This window comes from Rutidosis leptorrhynchoides, chromosome 1, assembly GCF_046630445.1.
Source record: "Rutidosis leptorrhynchoides isolate AG116_Rl617_1_P2 chromosome 1, CSIRO_AGI_Rlap_v1, whole genome shotgun sequence".
Taxonomy (NCBI): domain Eukaryota; kingdom Viridiplantae; phylum Streptophyta; class Magnoliopsida; order Asterales; family Asteraceae; genus Rutidosis; species Rutidosis leptorrhynchoides.
In genome coordinates this window covers 642,787,774-642,812,004 of record NC_092333.1, presented here as the reverse complement: position 1 = coordinate 642,812,004, position 24,231 = coordinate 642,787,774, and the positions used below count along the sequence as shown (strand labels likewise).

At 33.7% G+C, this 24,231-nt stretch overlaps 1 protein-coding gene and 1 pseudogene across 1 annotated transcript; both read right to left on the bottom strand.

The window, feature by feature from the left end:
* Window positions 1-250: 250 nt before the first annotated feature.
* Window positions 251-13,139, bottom strand: LOC139849510 (protein NRT1/ PTR FAMILY 4.3-like; annotated as a pseudogene).
* Window positions 13,140-15,059: 1,920 nt separating this feature from the next.
* Window positions 15,060-18,814, bottom strand: LOC139885712 (protein NRT1/ PTR FAMILY 4.3-like). Its single transcript, XM_071869463.1, has 6 exons — window positions 18,648-18,814; window positions 18,427-18,543; window positions 17,969-18,186; window positions 17,001-17,441; window positions 16,287-16,429; window positions 15,060-16,092 (listed from the first exon to the last, which is right to left on the bottom strand). Exons 1-6 carry the CDS (start codon window positions 18,676-18,678, stop codon window positions 15,192-15,194), a joined length of 1,851 nt encoding a protein of 616 aa, XP_071725564.1. The 5' UTR covers window positions 18,679-18,814; the 3' UTR covers window positions 15,060-15,191.
* Window positions 18,815-24,231: the final 5,417 nt, after the last annotated feature.

Below are 24,231 nucleotides of genomic sequence, written 5' to 3'. Positions count from 1 at the left end.
TGCACTTTCCACAATTAAAGGATGAGACAAGAGAATTATTGGAGAATTTGGTGAATCTTTGTATTGCTAAAGTACCTTTTGGAACCTTGTAGCATCTATATCTATATAATGTACATATTTGAACAGTAGTAATATAAGTTGACATGTTATATTAATAAGAAGATGCAGTTTTTATATATTATAAGACATATGAATAATATTCTGGTAGTAGTAACAAATATAAATATATACATACATGTAATGTCATAATTTATGGTATACTCTCATTGTTTAAGTTAATAGGAAATTCGTCTTTTATAGAATCATCGAGTGTGTCTGTTGAGTAACGGTTAGGCGAACTGTTATACCATCTTGACCAGAAGAGATAGTTAAAGAAGTTGATTAAACTTAGTCCTGCTAACAGCCAATAAAACAGGTCTAATCTGGCCTTATTTAGATCAGAACCACCCAGCCAGCCACCATCTAATGATCTTGACGTGACCTTGTTTACGAGCGAAACAAGCACAGAGCTCAGATAGAACCCAAATGAGTATGAACAGTAAGTTATAGCTGTTAAAAAGGACTACATCCCTCTCAAATTTTGCTTGTAAAAAAACTCGAGCAACCCCACTGCAGTAAACATTTCAGATACTCCAAATATCAAAAACTGTGGAGAAATCCAAAAAATGGATAATATTTGACCCGAATTAATGAATGACTCCCTTCTCTTTTTTTCTAACAGGGCAGCTGAGACCATTGAAAAAGTAGCAACAAATAGGCCAAACCCTATGCGCTGCAAAGGGGTGATTCCTGAAACTTGACCGGTTATTTTTCGGGCAAATGGGACGAAAAGGTAGTTGTAAATAGGGACTAAAAAGATTAATAAGATGTAAGGGATGACTTGAAGTGAGGCTGGTGGGATGTGAAAAGATTTTGTGATTTGGTTATTCATAATACTTTCTTGTGACACTGAGAATGTTTGTAGTTGTGCTAAAATTGTGTTGAAGACGATTGTGCATGCGAATATTGGGACGACCGAAATTAGAATCTTGACTTGCTCAACATGGTCCAATGTGCAAAGTTTCCATGAGCTTTCTTTTGAGTTTATACCATTGTTTCCTTCTTGTTTCTTTATACAGGCTTTGTCTAAAAACCTGAATTTTGTTTGCAGTAATCAGCTACTCCGTATAACATAGTTAATACCGAGTATACTATTTCTTCACTTATTTACTTGTGATAAGTGCTTCAGTGGTACCCGTCGCTTATGATCCCTGGGCCCGCAGGAGGGCCTTATTGAATACTGAAAGGTGCAGGTTCGAATCTCGGCTTGCAACTTCCTGTTGGGTATTAGGGGGAGGTGTCTTACACGGCTTACTTAGCCCTTGCGGGGTGGGCGGTATGGGTGACATAGTCACACGGAGTCAGGGTTTCTCTGCCAGAATAAACCTTTTGAATATATCTTCGAATCGCATTAAAACGAAGTTACATTACCTGAACATATCAGTATGACCAAGACTAGATGGGCAGATATGACCCCTCTTATAAATTGCAGCCACAAATACCTGCAATAGTTTAACCAAATGTACACAGTAATTATCACTACTAGAAAAAACAGCTTTTTGGTGACAAGGGCTATTATGTCATTAACAATACAAAAATTTGTCACTAAGTCAAGTTAATGACCAAAATAGGTGGGTCACTTCTCGTCACTGTAGTCTGTCACAAAATATTATTAGGGACCAAAATAGTAAAATTGTTAACTGTAGTGACCATTTGTTAAGTCACAAATATGGTATAGTGACCAGAGGCGGACCTATTAAGGGTCAACCGGGTCGATCGCTCCCAAGTCCCAACAATCCAAATATTATCTCAGTCTATTTATGTGTTATAGTTAGACATTTAGTGTATTTATATTTTAAAAGTTGACATTCCCCCCCCCCCCCCCCCCCCCCCCCCGTTTTCTTGTCTTTTCTCTTCCAATTTTTTACATTTTTCTCGGGTCGAAAAAATTCCTAAATTTGCCGCTGATAGGCACTAAAATGAACGACTTTTCTAATAGTAACTAAATATCATTATTATTATTAGTAATAGTGACTAAAATTAAATAACGACTATTTTAAATAACGACTAAAATTAAATAACGCCTATTTTAATAGTAACTAAATATCATTGTTAGTGACCAAATAATAAGTTGTCGCAAATAACCATTTTTATTGTATTATAGATCCATTAAGGGGATAGGCACTAAAATGAAGTGTTGTATAAATATAAATTCGAGACATACCCGAAAGCTAATAGCGGAAGCGGTCGGATCGACATTTAGATCACCGGTCGGGAAAGCGATCACCAATAGGAAGGCTTTCTAGTTTCACGGCCTAAGTTCCTTCTACGGTTTGCAATGTTCCACTTGAACAACTATACTCACAATTTTACTACTTACTAGTGTATGATTTTCTCAATGATTTGTTGTGTATTTCTTGTGTTTTTGTGTATCTTACAAGAAGAGTTTAACTCTCTATTTATAGATACAAAGAGAGTATTTATTACCATGTAATACCAAAAGTACATAGTACTTATTACCTTTGTAAGTGTACTATCAAAGGGTAAATGGTACTTATTACCATTAGTGTACTACTCATTAATAGTGGCATGTACTACCAAAAGTACATAGTACTTATTACCTTTGTAAGTGTACTATCAAATGGTAAATGGTACTTATTACCATTAGTGTACTACTCATTAATAGTGGCATGTATTACCAAAAGTACATAGTACTTATTACCTTTAGTGTACTACTCATTAATAGTGTACTATCAAACACAATGAGTTTGTGGGTGTACCACAAATAATTTCCAACATCTCCCACTCGCACACAAACGAATTTTGATATACTCCTATATCTTGAAAAACATACCGTATAGTACGCAAACCATTCATACTGGGAACTAGGCTGTACGACCGGCATACTTTGAGAGCACACGTGCTATACATCTGTTAGGAATATATAGCGTCTCAAAACAAAATGACAAGAGTAGATTTAGTATGCAATATCCTAGATCATTAATCACATTAATAACTCACATGATCTCAGTTTTGCTCATAAAACTGTATTGTATTCCCAATTATCATTTATCACTAAGATTTGTCACTGAGACAAGATAATTGGCCGGCCGGTGAATACAAATCAATGCGAACTTCAAATGATCTTCCTTTCTCTTAGAATCCTTCGGCCTTAACTCGACTTGCTTTTCTAAGAACGTCCCGCCAGGTCGAAACGCTCATGACCCTTAAGCAATGCCTTAAGATAGCAAACATCAAACTAAGCCTCAAGAGACAAGAAAAAGTCATAAGGATATTATTTGAGGTTACTAATACCTCAAGGGACTCACATAACATAGAAGTAGAGATCGCTTTCTTCTATTTCCCTTATTGGTCGTCTTGATCACATGTGGTATGAATCACATGCTGCAACATTTCTCCTTTCCCAATGGAGGTATGTCTTTAAATCAATGTTGCACAGATGATAGTTTAAACATACTCAATGTTAAAACTCGAGTTCACTCATCTACTCATCAAAAACACGTCTTTCTCATAAGAACTCACATCTGGATATAGAAGACAGATAATGCGAAACTTAAATAATTCACATATTGTTGTAAACATTACAACTGTAGCATCAAATATTTTAAGTTTGCGCTCAGTTGTCACTCAGACAATATACTTAAAATGCGCCACTTCACCAGTCACTACTAAAGTGATGGAGCTGATCACCCATGTGAGTGGGCTGATCTATAATTTGTCCGACATACTTTTTTTACAATAATACTTTGTTTATAAGATTTGACAAACACATTGTCATGGATATCAAATACTAAATATGTTGGGAAAAATAAAAACTCAATACAATCTCAAAATCTACGCAACCTCTGAGACGTGACATGTCACATAAACATGTCTCTCTAGGCATGGATTTCTCAAATGATTTATAACCATTTCATTCGTAGATATGTACTACATATTTACTAAAACTCTTGCAACCATGTCTCTAAGTAATGATGCATTTTACAATTATGTGCTTGACTTACAATGGATCTTAGAATGAACTACAAAGTACTAACTATTTGAGTAAACTATTACTCAATCAATAACTTTGTTATAAACTCCAAGTTTCTCAAAAGATTGGTTAAGCTACAACAGCTTATTGAATCTTAATTGACAGTAAAATTCAGCCTCCATTGTAAACAAGGCTTCATATGACTAACTCTTGTTACTCCATGAGATAACAACCTAGTCAATATGTCTACAGCCTTTTGATTTCAAATCATTTTCATTAAAACACAATATGATAACATTACTACTTAGATACTTAGTATCATTTTCATGGCTTTTCAATTGCTTTCCATCTTAAATGGAAATTAATCAACTTTGTACATTGCATAACGTACAAAGGATTTCCAACATTATTCGCATAAACAACAAACTTCATATGCTCATTTCATATTGGAGTCTAAGGACAAAAAGATATGCTCAATATTCACCATAAGATTCTCAATGAGATTATTTAACACGTTCAAGGATCTTGTTAATATAAGCTCTTGTGAAAGAGATATTAACTTCCTTGAACAATCTCTTAAAATTCTAATTTCAAGAATACATGAAAATTTTCTCACAATAACATTCTTCTTATTTATTCAAGCCACAAAAATATCATCAACGTATAACGATAAAATAAACATTTAGACCTTTTAGTACATACTCATGATCCTTATTGATCATAATGAAATCATTCGATATGATTACATTGTGAAAGTACATATATCATTTTCTCAAAGACTATTTGAGGCCATAGATTAATTCAAAAAATCTATAAACCATATGTTTGTGGCCATTGTTTAAAAAATCTACACATTGATTTCTTGTTACAGTTCTTCATTGAGAAGTTAAGACTATTAACAATGATATAATGTAATTCACGGTCTATTGTTTGTCATTATGGCTAGAATCAACCTAACTTGGTGAAATTATAACAAGATACGAGGTTCTCACAAAGTAAACTTTTCTTGTTGGTTGTAGCCTTATGCCATATGTTGATCTTTGTTACTTCAGGATACTCACTCCAATTCTTATTCCATTATTCTTATTCAATCTCATTTCGAATAGGGTTTATGCTGACAACTTCTTTGTCGTAACTGAGTTTCAAATCGTATCTGAGATTTCTTTGAAACTAATTCTTGGTATCTCATAAGCTCTCACTCAAATCAGAATTATTCTCATTCGCAATAGTTTGAGAAATCATGCATAGATAAACAAATTATCTTGTGCATAGATAAACAAATCTTCTAACATCATTCCTCAAATTTCTCCCACTCGAATGAGATAATTATATGAGATAAACAAATTTCTCCCACTCAAATAAAGACGAAACTTTATTTGTATCTAGAGATTTTGAAAACTCATTTCCAATCAAGTTTTAAAATGAGTTAGACTCCCACCGACGTCTTCACGTATGAACATATAACCTCTTGATTGTTAACGTACTTGGTGAAAACAAATTTCCACCTCTTGGACCTATTTTCCAAAATTTATTTGATAAATTTAATATGTACGTTTCACAACCTTAATGTCTTATGACATTGTAATTGTCATAATCTTTCCATAACTTATATGGTGTGGAAGTTACTAATTTTCAAAGACATTCAATTAGGTACGAATGTGAGATTTCACATGTAAGACCCGAATATTTTATTGTACTTATGTGTGTATAAGTTATTCAAGTTGTGGGGTTTAGGTTGTATTTAATTAAAAGGTAAAAGAAGCTGAACTGGGCATTTGGCGTGCCGCGCGGCCTTATGGCGCGTCGCGCCATTACGGGCTGACAGCTCACTTTGTTTTTAATTAGATATTTTGAGGGCAATTGGGTAAATTCACTTGAGGGCCGACCTTAAGGCCCTAGATCAATTTTGGGGAGCCTCATAACTCCATTTTCATCTACTTCACTTCTTCCAATTTAGTTTCTAGAGAGAGAGAGATTCTTAGTGAGGGAAAGCTTGAATCAAGGAAGAAGGAGGCGATTTCGGATCAAAGTGCGGGTATTAAAGTTGTTCATCTTTCCTCTAGCTACGTTTTGATCATAGTGGTATGCTCTAATCTTGATTTCCTTGTTTAATTTGTGAAAGGGTTAGAGTTAGGGTTAATGATGAACTTAAAACCCATTTGTGGGTGAATGGGGTGTTTTTGGATGAATTTGGGTCATGAAGACTCAAAGATGACTAACTAGGTTTTTCAAGTGTTAGATTAATGATTATGAACTTAATTGGTTAGTTAAAGTACTAGAACACTTTAATGATATGTAAATAGGTGTTATTGGGTATGGATGACCCAAATGGGTGTGTTGACTTTGAAATGGGTCAAATGAGTCTTTAATGATCTAAGCGGCCTAGAAAGTATGAAAACGAGTTAGCCTTGTGACCTAAATGTGTTTTAAACCCATCTTGACGAATGATTAGGGTTTTGGTGTGTGTTGACCCAATTTAGGGTTAAGGGTGCAAATGGGTTGAAATTGCACCTTGGGTCAAAATGGCTTAGAATGGTGAAAGGGTTTGGTTGACCGACTTGAGTTTGTGTTTGATTATATGTATAATGTGATAGGTACGTTACTTTGAGGTTTCGCAAGCTCGGGTATCTTTTCACAAGACTTTGAGGTGAGTGGAATAATTATATGCGTATGTATATAATGTATCTATTGGTTGTAGCGTGAAATGTGTAGTGTCGAGGTGCTAAGACACCATGTTTCACGTGAAGAGTGTAGCATCGAGGTGTTAAGATGCCACTCGGGTGTAGCATCGAGGTGTTAAGATGCCACCTAGGAGTGTAGTGTCGAGGTGTTAAGACACCACTCCGTAAATTAATGAGTGATGCATCGAGGTGTTAAGATGCCACTCGGGGTGATGTGCCGAGGTGTTAAGGTGCCACCCTAGGGGTTAGTGGTGCGAGGTGTTAAGTGCCCTAACGGATGTTGTGAACACCGATGGCGTTTTCGCGAGCGCCGTTCCCTTGTACTATTGGTTAACCATGGTTATTTGTGTGGTAAGCATATTATATTATTCGAGTTATATTTATATGCGGTTGTTATGCTAGCTTGTGGTATTGGAGGTTTATAGCTTGTTATTGCGACGATAAGCTAATTGTGTTTGTTAGCATGTTTGCGGTTTGTGTAAGTGTATGCAAGTAGGTATAATTATATATGTATTCGTATAATTATTGCATTCACTAAGCTTTGCTTACCCTCTCGTTGTTTAATATTTTTATAGGTTCGGTTGTGGACAAGGGTAAGGGCATTATCATGGATTAGAGATCCCGCTTGTTGATTAGGGGACGCTTTTTGGAAGTGTTAGTTCTTGGAGTTTGACCGAGACTTGGGTAGTTTAATCCCAAACGCCATGCTCGTAGTGTAGTTTGGTACTTAAACTTTTTGGCGGTCGAAACTCATATTTTATATTAAACTCGTAAAACGGCCGAAGTGGGCCCCGCTTGTAAAACATCTTTTTTTTATGTTTGAATCGTGATAGTTTTACACATTGGAATGTGTGGTTAAAAGCGTGTGGTCTAAAAATGTCGGGAACTAGTCGATCTTTCTCGCATTTTGAAACTTTCCGGACAGGCCCGAATGGCGCGCCGCGCCACTTCTCTGTACAGCAAATTTTTTATTTTTATTTTGTATTTTGGTCGCGGTTTGGTTTGGGTTGTTACATCACATTACCCCATCATCGCCCTAACCAATTCGAGGAGCGTTTATTCCAACTTTTTAAAACATCGTTTTGTTGTAGAGTTAATGGAATAAATAAATGACTTTTGAATACTTTTAGCATCACGTAGTGCTATGAACTAATCAGAAGATATTCACTTCCTCGATTGCACCTATATACGGAGTATATGTTTTTAATAATTTTTCCCTTAAGTTAATTTTCAACAAAATTCACATAATTTTGAAATTTAATCCAACGCTTTGGATTTTCGAGAAATCAACTAACACGAGAAAATTATTAACAATATGTCCTTTCTCTTTCTCTAACGTTCATAAGACCACATAATTCAAATGAGTCAAGTGCAATGAAATGAACAATTTAGTTTACTTTCTACATGATTTTTCGTAGCTATTTCCTTGGCGATGCTTACAAGTGCACAATTTCACTTTATCACTATCTAGCGAGTAAAAACATGGTAGACTAAGCTAGAAGTATTGTTAGTTAATATGACTAAACCAGCATGCCACACTTACTTCATTCAAACATATTAAATTTCTAAGTGAGGAAATTTTATTTAGTTATCACTTAGATAACGATAAAATCATTTAGGTTAAAACTAATATTAAATGAGCTTGTTCTTAAGGAGAACTCAACCGCATTTCGTGAAATCAATAATGAAAACCAAAATCACATAGATATTTGTTTTGATGAACAATCATGTAAGGATCTAAATTCGATCATCATCCAAGACTAACTTGTATGAATCGTTCTTTACAACTCCATCTAAAGAGTTAATTTTCCACATATATCCACTTAACTTAAAAAGTGAAATTCATCAAAACTCTACAAAGATTTCGTTATTCTTTAATAAATTGTTTTCCATGTTCAAACATACTATTCACAGTGGACAGGATGTAAACACAAAGTTTACCAACCATGTTAACCATATACAATTCAAAACGAAACTTGCTGTTTTCATTATATGTAAGGTGCAATGTCATATGCTCCAAACTTTGAGGTAAGAAAATAATGATAGCTTGAACCAATGTTCATGCGTAATCTACCACTTAATTAGGGATTTATTTTCTTTCTCATATACATTTCTTAAATATGGTAAGAGCATCTTGAGCATCTTGCTCTTCCAAACACATTGGGCATTCATGCTTCTCAATTTTCAAAAATCATTTATATTTAACTTAAAATGCTCGTTAAGTCAAACAACGTTGTTGGATGTGAAAGCCATGATAGAACACAAAGTTCAAATGAGGCAGTTTTAAACTGAACCAACGTTCAATACATTAGACAATTATGCAAGACTAATTTATATCCATCAATATATACAAAACACTTTGTCAATAATAAAATCATGCTAAATAATAGTTCACAGTAGGGCATGAAGAAAAAGTTCACTATGTTCCCAATTATCATCCACAAACCTACCATGAAACTACAATTAACATAATCAATTATGCAAAGTTATCTAATTATAGCACATATGCTAATTTCATAAAGGTTCTAATTTCACTAAGAAATTACTTTTAAACGTAAAGAAAGTTTAATTATTACACTTAGTAATGATTCAATTGTACTATATTTCACTAAGAAATATATCATAAATTTGGTCCTTTATGAACTTTTCTTTCTTTTCCTCAATATTTCTATAACAAATATAGAATTACAAAAGAATTATATTACATCGGATACATAACCTCACTTCATGTTAAAAAAAATAACATGAATCGATTTGGAAAATAAACAAACCATAATCGAGGAAATGTTTATCTATACCAACAAATGGTTAATATATTCAACATTTCACATAGAAATGTCTATTCCAAAACTATAGAAGGTATAATATTTTCTTTCAATCGAAATGAAAGTTTACCATAATTATTAGTAAAATAATTGATTGTTATGATCACAATTTCATTACAAAAGTACAAATTTAAAAGAAAGAAATGTATAATCATTACAAAAATGATTAACCAAGTTTTCTTCTCGATACAAAACTTTCTTTATATAATATCTATAACGTATACAGAAAAAAAAATCAACGTTTATAACAATTATCCCAAAGATAATATAATGAACCAAACATAATTTTTTTTGAACTACTCCTAGTTCATTTAATAATTCACCACTTACATAAATAACTATATAGCTCCGTAGTCCAAAACACTAGAGCCATAATACCATATCAATGATTACACAATTGGTCAACAACTATTAACCAACCACTCCCACTCACAAAAAAAATTATTTGTGGGTGAAAGTGACATAAAGTTCCAACATTAATGGACCAAATTTAATATTTCAACTTTTAAAATTCGTTTAATAAATTATCGCAATACACTTAAAAAAATAATTGTGAGTAGTCACGAAACTACATTGACGATGTATATATCTAGATTTATTATGAATCATAATTTAATATTAATGTAACTAATACATTCATTGTGTACTCATTTCATATTCATAAGAAAAGTTACATAAACTCATCATTGTAGATTTATATAAAAATAATAATGTCCACATACATAATACATAATAATATAATATTACAAGCAAATAGGTATGTAACTAACAAATAGATACATTACACTATTTGTTTAGCATCACCCGAAAGTAAGTTCATTTTTCATTTAATTTATCATTTACCATTCTACACATGATAGTAAATACTTATACTCATCTTTTCATTTTAATCCCTTTTATCATTTATTTCTTTTTATATTCCTTCATCTTAAAAAAAACGTAATAAATCGTAGGGAGGCACCAGGTGTATATCTATTGTATTACCTTACACATGTTATCCACGTGTATAGCTATTGTATGGGTTATTACTTTATTCATCCATCAATAATGGATTTGTTTTTTTTTTATCCTTTTTTTTCAGCAAAACAAAAATACCCGACAAATCCAATCTGCTATCTTTGAAAATTATAACTAAAGCTCTTCAACTCAAATTATATGATTTGCTTTAGTTTTTATATTTATACATCCATCGTCATGCTAAGTAGAGTAATAGTAATAATATTCTAGAGGCAAATTATTACTAGCAGTTCATGTAATAAATCAAACATATTTCATCAAACAAATTGACGCACTTAAAACCGGGATTATAAACATATAGCTCTGATACCAATGTTGTATAAATATAAATTCGAGACATACCCGAAAGCTAATAGCGGAAGCGGTCGGATCGACGTTTAGATCACCGGTCGGGAAAGCGATCACCAATAGGAAGGCTTTCTAGTTTCACGGCCTAAGTTCCTTCTACGGTTTGCAATGTTCCACTTGAACAACTATACTCACAATTTTACTACTTACTAGTGTATGATTTTCTCAATGATTTGTTGTGTATTTCTTGTGTTTTTGTGTATCTTACAAGAAGAGTTTAACTCTCTATTTATAGATACAAAGAGAGTATTTATTACCATGTACTACCAAAAGTACATAGTACTTATTACCTTTGTAAGTGTACTATCAAAGGGTAAATGGTACTTATTACCATTAGTGTACTACTCATTAATAGTGGCATGTACTACCAAAAGTACATAGTACTTATTACCTTTGTAAGTGTACTATCAAATGGTAAATGGTACTTATTACCATTAGTGTACTACTCATTAATAGTGGCCTGTATTACCAAAAGTACATAGTACTTATTACCTTTAGTGTACTACTCATTAATAGTGTACTACTCATTAATAGTGTACTATCAAACACAATGAGTTTGTGGGTGTACCACAAATAATTTCCAACATGAATATTACTGTTGGTGGCTTTAAGTGATGACCCATGCACATATTAGAAGTAGATGAATCTTACTTGTAAGATAGGCACTAAAATGCTTCCTTGAGGAAGTTTATTCCTATAATATAAGATTCCAGAAACCCAACAGATCAAACCCATTGCCATGATAACAGCAGATACTCCGAATCCAATATCCATACCCGAATGGGTTTGGATCCAAACAATGAAAGTGAGTGCTATAAGTTCACCCATGGAGAAGGCAAAGTAGGCAGCATTGAAGTAGGTAGAGAGCTTTTTTGACTGTTTTGAGTCACTTTTGTCGAATTGGTCCGCACCATGAGCTATCATATTTGGCTTAACACAACCACTCCCTAGTGCCACCAAGTAAAGTGCTATAAACAATATTAAGGTCTTAATTCCTTTAGCTTCTATGCAATGGTCTCCATCTGTTAACATATTGCATTTCGGTGGCTTTAAATGAGCGCAATGGGCTTGGAGCGACAACAGTATGAAACCCTATACAATATATAACAAATATAAATCATTAAATGAGCATGGTCCAGTAACATTATAAGTTTTTTTTTTTTTTTTTTTTTTTTTTTTTTTTTTTTTGGATTAGCGAGGAAACCCCCCTATGAATGAGTACATTGACTTCTCCACAGAGGGTAAACATCGAGTAATCAAGCCCCCTGAGCGCGAGACCTGGTACCGGATGAATTGCGCACAAGGCACACCCTCTGGTCACACTCCCTTTAAGAACGAAATGAAAGTGAAAGGAATTCGACTTACAGAGAGTTCGATAAATCCAAAAATGAGCGTCGTCCAGAAACAACCTAGATAAGAATCAGAGAGGTAGCCACCAAGGAGAGCAAGAATAAAGAGAGTACCGATAAAATTTGTGACTATGTTAGCTGATTTTGATAGCGAAAAGTGCATCTCATTTATGAGATATGTTATAAGGTTGTTCCCAACTGCTGCAATAGCCATTATCTCAAATGATTGCACCCCTGCAATATTCAAAGTAGAACATCATCAACTAAAGTAAGTTTAAGTTGTATATAATTGAAGATATATATAGATAAATATATGAAGAGATATCATACCAAGAACAAAGAAAGCAGCTCTAATTCCTCCATGTTTGTTTCGATCCGATGGCCTGCCCTTCCAATCAACAGTCGCCTCTTCTGACATTCTTTCTCCTTTATGTTTGTGTGTGCCAATAACTACTTGTAACTAAGTGAAAAAAAAAAACCAAAATAAATGGTTTGAAGAGAAAAAAAAAACTTGATTTAATTTTGCCACATTAGGAAAATGGAAGTTATAGTTAGATGTCTAATCATGATATTATAGCCATATATGCTGATTAAATTAAGGAAAAGAATTAAAAGGTTGTGGGGGCTAAAACTCTCTTCCCTGATTATGAGGCAGGTAATTAACCTTTACCCTTCTATTCATTTTATATATATTTCAGTGACAATTAAATATTTATTTGAATTGGATAGTATTTGTACAGTAATTCTCTATGTCATATTGTCACCAGTTAAGGTCTTTCTTACCCCTCATATTTAAAAGATTCTTTAATCCTCAACACTCCCATCTTAATATAGCTAGGGATGGCAAAAATACTCATACCCGATGGGGAAACCCGAGACTCGACATTAGTGGGCCGGGTTTAGTCTGCATCCGCGGGTTTTCAGCAGGGTATGGTTATGGTTTTAATTTTTTTCCCGGGTTCAGGTCCGGCGATGGGTTTAGCTAAAAACCCGCTTACCCGACCCGAATACCCGGCCCGATGGGTATTTTTGTAATATTAAAATTCAATAAATTATTATAATTAATATTAATAACAAGACAATGTTACACTTGTACAAGTCACTAAGCTACTTGTTCAATTTTCATTTGAATATATTTACATATATTTATTTGTGGTAATCGCAACTTTAATATTTTGTAGTTTTGTACCTACAACAAGTATATTTCAAGAATAGAATAGGTGAAAATCTTTACTGATAGATTGTTCAATATATTAGGAACGACTAAATTAGTTACAATAAAAATGTGGCAACTATAGGAAGTCTAGATGTTAGTTCAAGTAAAATAAATTGTTAGTGACAAATTGTTCAAGAAATACTACCTACAATAAGCCTAGTTCATCAAATGGGATATTTTATACCCGCGGGAAAACCTGTCACCTCGATTGTTAGTAAGTAAGCGGGATCCCCGTTTACCCATGGGGAAACCCGAAACCCGATAGTTAGTTAGTAAATAGGGACCCCGGTGGGTTTTGGGCCGGGTTTGGGACATAGTTTCTTAATCGGGTTCGGGTTTGGGATTACCTAAACCCGGCCCAAACCCGGCCCGATGTCATCCCTAAATATAGCTTGAACCACTGACGTTGCTAAAATACTATTTTTATAAAATTTAATAACATTGATTTGGATCAACAATATATATCCCATTATTTGTTCATATAATTGGTTTACTATTTTGTCAACTTTATGAGTAGCCAATACACTCTTTCTAGATCTATGATCTATCCAATCCAACGTCACAGCTGAAGGAGTAATATTTTTATTGATTATTTTTATATTTCGTCTTTAGAAGAGGATATACTCGCACACAGTTTCCACGAATATATACGTCCGTCCCATCTCAGAAATTGAACCCGCAACTTTAAGTTTGAAGGTCATCTGGATAATAATGTGAATGGCTAATATATGCGAAAATAAGGGCAACAAAAGAGTGCAATAAGTCAAGAAACAAATGAAGGCGACTTCCACTTTCTTGCAACGTATTACGTAGTAGTGGTCCAGATCGATCAACTACGTTTGATACAGCCATAGCCTGTAGTGTCCAGTGAGTCGACTTCTAAACTGTCATTGCTCGATCTGCAAAATTCTATACATTATAACAATCCTACTGGATTGATCTAAGAGAAATTAAACATTGATTCTGTTAATCTGTTATAGTGATGGTTATGAATTATGATGAACACCATCTTTTTGCATGGAGGAGGGTCCATGAATTATTACTCTTTATCCAATATTACGACAACAATTGAATCTGTTATTGTGTTTTTGTAAAGTTTCTTCTTACAAAGATTGTTTCCAATCCGTAAATCTGTAACATGTTCCAGACATGTTTCTCCTTTACATATGTAAATCATTTACAACATACACCTCTCTAGAGTTTTATCAAAAGAGACCCCCCCACCCCCCAATCCATTTCTTTATCATAAAGCAAATGGTAATGGTATTTTTGACTTTACTACTAAAGTAACTTCCACTAGTTAAATTTCAATGAACATGCATCTTATAAGAGTCTTGTTATATAAATTTGGTATTAGTATCATTATATCTATCAGCCACCCAAGATCTCCATTTAAGCTACTATAAGCGAATATTACGGCACTAGACCAACCACTTTGTTAACAACAACAAAATCCAATCCCAGGTTAACAACATATTGAACTAAAAAACAATTATTATCAAGTAAGTATAATTGAAAACAGTATACCACGGAACAAATCTGGGAAAATTGACATTGATATACCATATTAAGAGAAACTTCCTTCCATAACTTCATAAAAAGATGGCATCAAGAGCTTACATCTTCATCTAAGCATCTCTTTCATAATATGATTTATTTTATGATATAAACTACTAGACAGAGTACATGTCAAATATATGTACATGTATGGAATGTCATAACTTAAATTACATTTTCTTGTTCAACATCCTTAGTTGGCATTATGATATTATGAAAGACTTCATTTGTAGATTCAACATTTCCTCTTCGTGATGACGAGACGCTAGATGATTGATTATACCAATTTGCCCAGAAGAGATAGTTAAGGAAGTTGATTAAACTTAGGACCGAAAGCAGCCAATAAAACAAATCTAATCGTGTTTTATTTAAATCGATACCACCAAGCCAGCCACCATCGGACGACCTTGAGGTGATCTTATTTACCAAAGAAACGAGCACCGAACTCAAATAAAAACCAAACGAGTATGAACAGTACATAATAGCTGTTAAAAAGGACTGCATTCCTTTCAAATTCTGCTTATAAAAGAACTCGATCAACCCGACTGCAGTAAACATTTCTGATAATCCAAAGATTAAAAATTGCGGAGCTATCCAAAAAATGGATAATTTTTCACCAGAAGTTGTAAACGCTTTCCTTCTTTTTTCCTCCATTAAAGCAGCTGAGACCATTGAAAAAGTAGCAGCAAACAGACCACAACCGATGCGTTGTAAAGGGGTAATTCCTGATACATGACCAGTTATTTTTTGTGCAAACGGGACGAAAAAGTAGTCGTAAATAGGGACTAAAAAGATGAGTAAAATGTAAGGGATGGCTTGTAGTGAGGCTGGTGGGATATGAATTGATTTTGTGATTTGGTTGTTCATAACGCTCCCTTGTGACACTGAAAATGTTTGTAATTGTGCTAAAATTGTGTTGAACACGATTGTGCAGGCGAATATTGGGATAACCGAAATCAGGATCTTCACTTGCTCAACTTGGTCGACTGTACAAAGCTTCCACGGGCTCTCAGTTTTATTGGTAATGTTTCCTTCTTGTTCCTTTATGCAGGCTTTGTCTAAGAACCTGTTAATTAATTGTTTTACACTAATCAAGATAAGAGACTGATTTTGACTGTAGATGGAATAACCAATAAAGCAAGGTTCTGAATTTGCTGGTTCTTGATATATTATTGTTTGTTTTTTGATTAATTAAAGAATGTAGCAAACTAGTTATATATAATATTAGAAAATTAGAAAATGTTTAGTGTCCAAGATCACCTGAATCTGTCTGTGTGACAAAGATCGGCCGTATCAACTGATGATGTGTAATCATAATTGTGAAGCTCATTTCGGCTCCCATGAAGCAGGCGGGGGTTAGATGGAGGGACTTTACTTCTTTTCAAAGTAGCAGCCACAATTACCTGCAATTAATCATGTTATTGTGTAGTTAGCAGATAAGAAAGGCATCAAATTAAGAGCATAAAAAGGAAGAAATATAAGTGTCGCAATAGCAAAGTTAGTTCTAATAAGATAACATGCATGGAAAATAAGCGTTTATATGCATAACTATCATGTCCGTGCGCTAAATGAACTAAGAGATTCACCATGGTTTCAGAACATATGAAAGTTGGCTAAACGAACGGGGTAAACGTGTGAGATTTTTCGTGTTCAGGATACCTGTGGTTGTGGAAGGGGGAGAACATTTTACTAAGATGCACGCAACCTATAACATATGAAAGTTGGTTATCTTGTTACCGTTTTCGGCTATTTTCTCTGGTCATCCCAAGATATGCTGTTGGATGCTGCTGGTGAGGTTTGAATTACTCAGTGAGAACTCTCACATAAGGAGGAACCAAACCGCTAGGCTATTTGTAAAGATATAGGATCATAAGAAAATGAAGATGGATGGAGGTATACAACATCAACTACGACACCATTTATAGAATCAATATTAATTAAGGCCAGACATTTTTTTAAGTAACATGATCTTACTTGTAGAATAGGGGCTAAAATGCTTCCTTGAGGAGGTTTGTTCTTATAAAACAAGGTACCAGAAACCAAGCAGATTAAACCCATTGCCATGACGATAGCAGACACTCCGAAGCCAATATCCATACCTGAATGGGTTTGAATCCAAACAATTAATGTGAGAGCTATGAGTTCACCAATTGAGAAGGCAAAGTAAGCCGCATTGAAGTAGCTAGAGAGCTTCTTTGATTGCTTTGAATCACTCTTGTTAAATTGGTCAGCACCATGAGCTATCATGTTTGGTTTTACGCAACCGCTCCCTAATGCCACCAAGTAGAGAGCCAAAAAGAATACGAAAGCCTTCATTCCGTTAGCTTCTATGCATTGATCTCCGTTCGTTAGCATGTCACACTTTGGTGGCTTCAGTTGAGGGAGATGAGCTTGAACTGACAATAGAATGTAACCCTACACAAGTTTTTAAAACAAATAACAAAAATATACGGAAATGATCAGTATAATTTATTTTTATATTGCTAGTTGTACGTGTTTTATGTACTGTTACTAGTTGAACCATGCACGATCCATATGAATCGTGCGTGGCCCAACATGTAACAGAACGCAACTGCTAGAAGCAGATGACAAACTTTTGTATAAATAATATGTTTAGTAACCCCAAGTTGGATAGTACTTAATGAAAATAATAACAAGCATGGGGTAGAAAAGGGCGAAAACGAACCATCCGGGCTTGCCTGGGTGGCCATTCCATGTGTGCAGGCTTGTATTCATTCCAGGTGGTGCAGGTTCGAATCCATGGGAGGGGAGGTTTTCCCACAAATGTTGAGTCACCATTCCACCTTCTGGGTGGGTGGGACCTCAGATAAAATCAACTCCCCTTCGGGGATTCGAGAGTGGGTTTCCTCCTCCGCGGGTACGTGCGTTTAACCAACTAACCGGCCGTTAAAAAAAAAAAGGGCGAAAACGATTTGACTTACAGATAGTTCAATAAATCCAAAAATGAGCATGGTCCAGAAACAACCAAGATAAGAATCAGAGAGATAGCCACCAAATAAAGCAAGGATGAAGATGGTTCCAACGAAGTTTGTGACTATGTTGGCGGATTTCGATAGCGAAAAATGCATCTCGTTTATCAGATATGTTACAAGGTTGTTCCCAACAGCCGCAATAGCCATTATCTCCAATGATTGAACCCCTGCATAAATCATACTAACTATGATCACATTTTTATTTGTGTATTACAGCAGCACCAACACCAGTACCAGTACCAGCAACACTAACAACAACAACAACAACAACAATAACAACACTATGGAGTATGAAGGAGATAAGATGTAGATAGTGATCCTTAACCCGAAAATAAAAAGCCCCGAAGGCCGAAGGTAGTAACTATTCTGTGTTAATTAAAATAAATATATAGGCAGAGTGAACTGACCAAGAACAAAGGCAGCAGCCCTCATTCCACCATGCTTGTTGAGATCACAGGGCCTGCCTCTCCAATCAACTGTTGCCACGTCAGAAATGCGATCTTGTTCTTGTTCACGTCCTCCTGCTGCATTCATATTTATAAACAGCAGATAATTTTTTATATTAAAACAAAAATGTCTGAACACAACCTTAGTTAACCAAGATCTATTTCTGCATATAGGCTCGTACCTTTGTGTTCTTGGTTCCGTTCTGATTCCATTTATGTGTTTATGGATTAGTTACTATTATAAGACCAACAAAAGTAAGATGTTTGGAAGAAGAAGAAGAAGAAGAAACAATTGACTAGCTTTCTGTAATAATAATTGAAAATTCTAAAAATATATAGTGTATTTTAAGATATTAAAGCCTATAGCTTGTTCACATGAAAAACATGTTGAGAAGAGAATTTTAAGGGTAAAGGACTAAAAGTCTCTTTTGGTGAATACAAGGCAAGTTGGCCTCCATCCCATTTTATATACAACTCAACTGACTAGTGCACAGTGCTGACCCTCTTCATTACAATAATATTTACTGACAACACATCCATATAAAAAATCACTTCTAATATTATTCTCTTTTTTAATATTATTTATATTTATATATTATATGTGTAGTCATGGGATCCGTTATAAATAGCAATTGTAAGAACTTAAACAGTTAGTATAATTATTTATTTTTTTATTTTTTTTTACCAAAGGGATATTAGCCCTGACAGTATCGTGGTAGCCCTTTCAACCAATAGGTTGGGGGTTCAAGTCATGATTTGGATGAATATTATGGATATGGACATGGATGTTTATTGGATGAACATTTGTATTCCATGAATGAACCCGATTTTACGAAAAAATGCATAAATATTCAAACATATAATACACACTACTACACAAAAGAGTATAGAAACCCCTTTTGCAAACCGGTTTTCTGGATAAGAAATAAAAACCGGTTCCGAAAGAGTATAGAAACCGGTTTTTAGTAACACGGAAATGTGAGACCGGTTTTTTCAAAAAACCGGTTTTCAAAGTGTACTTTAGAAACCGATTGTTTTGTGGAAACTAGTTCCAACTTTGGAAACCCCTTTTTTAAAGAAACCGGTCTCCATACCCCGGCCACTTAGGAAACCCCTTTTTTAAAGAACCGGTCTCGATGCAAATTTGAAACACTTTAAAAATTCTACCCCATTTTACATTTTCCCGCTGTATTCCCAAACAAAAATTCAAACATTTTCACTCCACACAAACACCCCAAATACTTTAAAGGACACCAACCAAATTTTATGAATTTTAATGTGAGCAATTCGCTAGTTCTTCATCTGCTTTATGGGTATGTTTGGATGAAAGTAGCTGGAGCTGGACCTTGTAGCTGGAGCTGGAGCTTATAAGATAGAGCTGGAGCTGGAGCTTATTTTATAAGCCGGTAGCTGGAGCTTATTATTTTTTATAAGTGTTTGGTAAACTAGCTGGAGCTTATTTTCTAGTTCATAAGCTCTACTTTTTTTCATAAGCTACTAAAAGTAGCTTATTTTTTCAGAGCTTATGATTTTCATAAGCTCTACTTTTTTTGTCTACCAAACGAAGCTTATGACTTGGAGCTTATTAAAATCATAGGCTCAAGCTCCTATAAGCTCTCATAAGCTCCGACAAGCTCCTCACCCAAACACACCCTATATATGGATATTTAAATGCCAAACTATCATAAGTGAGTTCTAATAATGTAAGTGTTAAACATTCTAAACCCCGTAAGGATTATTGTGCCATTGTCCGACTATTTATAATATTACATAAACCCTAATAGTACCCTAAACCCATTAACGGGCCGGGCCTAATCCATACTCTAACACTCTCCGCAATCCGAACGGCGAAATCGCGAAAGTTCGGACTGGAAGAAAACACAAATATCAAATAAACAAATAAAACATAATATATATTTTTTTCTCTTGATTTGTTGCGTTGAATAAACCGATATTCGCTGATTTGGTTGCGTATGTCTTAATGGCTTCTTCTTTTCCGTAGCGTTTTTTTTCTTTACGCCGTGGCTTGTGCCTAAGGATCAAGTACCACTTTGGTATGCAATTTCTGTCGACGATAACAATAAACTTCAACGCGCTGCAAACAAGAATTTTGACTATATTCTCTTTTTTCGGAGTTTGGAACCTAGTCAAGCTAGGCGGCTTATCCCCACGCCAATTATTTTAAAAAATAAAACTGTAAAGATAAAGAAATACTATCCTCATTAAAAGGGATGACTCGGTAGATCATAGAACAAGATCAGAGGGTTTTTTTTTGTTTTTTTTTTTTTTTGTTTTGATACTTGGCATAAACATGGTAGGAACTCTTTTTTTTTTTTTTTTTTATCATTATTATGTATATGTGACATGGAAAAAATAAAAGGGTACGAAAATCACTTTCAAGGAAGAAAAGAGGATAAATTGAGAAGCTAGCATGCATCTAGTGCGAGATAGAGGTAGGATTAAATGAAAGAAAGTAGGAAATTACAATTTGGAGTGATACGTAATGCGACGGAACAAAAAGAAAAAAAAATAGTGAATGGTAATGTTGAAAAAGGCTATGGCGGTCGTGATTATGATTATACATTATACATAGTTATACATTTATAGGAAAATAAAAATAAAAAATAATGTGGTGGATAGCTAGAGAGAGATGCGCCAATGGGGCTTTGCCTCATTGGTCACCATGTTAACATGGTGTTCGAGGAGACCAGGGTTCGAGTCTCGGGGGGGGGGGGATTTTCGTGAATTAACTTCTAACCACTAACATTGCCTTTCAAAAAAAAAAAAAAGCTAGAGAGAGATGCATGATTATACGTTGGGTTTTTTTTTTAATAAGATTGGAATGGTGATCGACCACCATAGAAGGGAGGTGGTGATCGACCAAAATATAGAAATATAGAATGAGACAGATCAACCAGGATCGTACCTATCTGATACCATGTTAAACATTCTAAACCCCGTAAGGATTATTGTGCCATTGCCCGACTATTTATAATATTACATAAACCCTAATAGTACCCCTAAACCCATTAACGGGCCGGGCCTAATCCATACTCTAACAGTAAGTTAACAAATTATATGATTGTTATTTTTTTGAGCTTTTATTCGATTTAATTTAGCTGTATTTGCTTATTTGTTTTGTTAACCAGGAGCATCATGCATCTCTCTTAGAAATTGAAGAATGGTCTTTTTGTACATTGACGATGGAGATCGAGATATTGGACAGTACTGAACCATTTTATTTAGTTTTACATGAAGTCGGTGAACATAAATGTATAAAACAAATTTATTTAGTTTTACATGAAGTAGTTACATAGCTAGCGAGCACACTTAGTCGTAATTCGTAAACCATTTTATGAATTAGTATGAAGAGATGTTGGACTGCAATGTCCAATTGGGCAACATTAGCAAAGGATGAAGATGCTACAATTTTAAAAAGAAAAAAGTAAAAATGAAAAAGAATAGAAACCGGTTTTTGTTAAAAAAAAAAAAAAACAGGTTTCTATTCTCCAGAATATAAACCTATTTTTTCGTAAAAACCAGTTTCTAAAGTCAAGTTTCGAAACCGGTTGTAAAACCCGTCTCAACTTTATAAGCCCCCATGGATGGAAACCGGTTTTAAACCGGTTTCGAAAGCCTCAAAAACCGGTTTTAAAACTCCTTTTTTGTAGTAGTGACATAAATATAAATATATCATCATAGTTACTTTCAGTTACATATAGTATTTCATTAAATATATAAATATGCATTTCACTTTTAATTGCAGTAAATTTTTGATATTTCATATTCCAACTGGTGGAATATTCCCTCCATATTTAACGACAGACTGGTTAGTTAAGTGATTTTGAACATGTAGGATATATATGTTACGCCTTATGTTTAAGTAAGTATATAATTTTATAACACGTTATGACTTTTAACAGTAAGAAGTTGAAAAAACATATCTAATGATGGATTATCTAGTGAATATCCATTAACTCGATTAATCAATCATATATGTATATGGATGGATAATTAAAATTTAATGAATATGAATGAAATTTTGGTTAATGAATATGAATGTGAATATAATATAATCCAATACTTATATGATCCATGTCGTTCCTAGTAGTAGGACAAATGTAAATGTATTTGAGTAGTTTTACCTATTTAGGTAATCTAGTGAATATTTTTATTCAGAGATCTAATCAAATTATTTTGTGATCCGGTATATGTATAAAGGAAGGCTATGAGTCTAATTCAAATTTCATGTTGTTTAGTTTTTGAGTTAAGTAATTTTTCTCTCTTATATTTCTCTTATATTCAAAATTGGTTAGCCGTTAAATGGTAAATTTAATTTGTTTATTGTGGATGAGAAACTAGGAATTAATATGGACTGTATTTGTTGATGGACTCTAGTCCAATGGACCACTTTTAAGTTAAATCGTATACTTCCTTCGTCCCAAAAAAAATCACGGTACCATTTATGTCTGTCTAAATGTCTTTTACTCAAACTAATACTACAAAGTCATTAAAGTTCCAATTCAACTATTTTTATATATGAAAGTCGGAAAATATTTTACTACAGATTTTATCGTTTCCTTACTTTGTTTTGGAAGTTAATTAATTACAATAACTTATTTAATGAAGTGTAAAGTGGACATTTCAATAAATTATCATAAATTAAAGAACTTTTGTTAGTGAACATTTAATTCAGAACGGAGGGAATTATAATTAAATATTTATTTTAAAAATAATTCTATCCAAATGCTTGCTAATTAATATTCCGTATTATCTAATACGTAATGAATAATACCGAAAAAACTGTATGAATAAAAAACGTAATATGATAAATGTAGCCCTATATATAAGATGTCATATTTATAACTAATTGTTGTCATGAATAACACTAAGACCAAGATTATATGAGGATACGATATTAAAAAAAGAATATTTATGTTTTGCAATTAATTCAAAGGAGTTTTAAAAGTTAAATATGGTATGCTTAAACTTATATCTAAGAACTACATTTAGCATGTGTGTCCATGTGTATAAAAGTTCATAAAACACAATATTAGTGAATTTATCAAAAATAATACTCCCTCCGTCCAAGATTAATTATCCCCAGACAAAAAAAAACACGGTGTAAGAAATATCATTATCACATTGTATTTTTTCGGTATTTTATCCTAACTTTACAGTTTTACCTTCAATCATTTAATTATAAAGCCCTCAACTTTTGTAATTTAATTAAATCAATAAGGAAAATATTATAAATTTCGTTAAATTTACATTCTATTTTTAAAAGTGAACAATTAATTTGGGACAACTCGGAAAAAAATAATAGACAATTAATCTAGAATGAAGGGAGTACTAAAAATATCACTACATATTTGCTAAATTTCAAAGAACCTTTAAAATACACTTTCAACTACAACTTATCTAATAAAGATACTATATATTTTTTCATGATTAGGTGACACTATAAGCATGTTAGAAATACTAAAATAGATACCCCACCGTCCCATATTAATAGTCTATAGACAAAAAATACACAGTTTAAGAAAATGTCATAAAAGTACTGTATTTTCTGTTTACTTTTCAGCTTTACCCTTACCTTTTTCTTTCTCCTTTAATCAAATCCACATACATTAAGGGCATAATAGAACTTAAGCTTCATATTCTTTTCTATTTATGGATGTAGACTATTAATTTGAGACATTCCAAAATGACATACTGGACTATTAATATAGAATGGAGGGTGTATTAAATAAGTGGAGTTGCTAC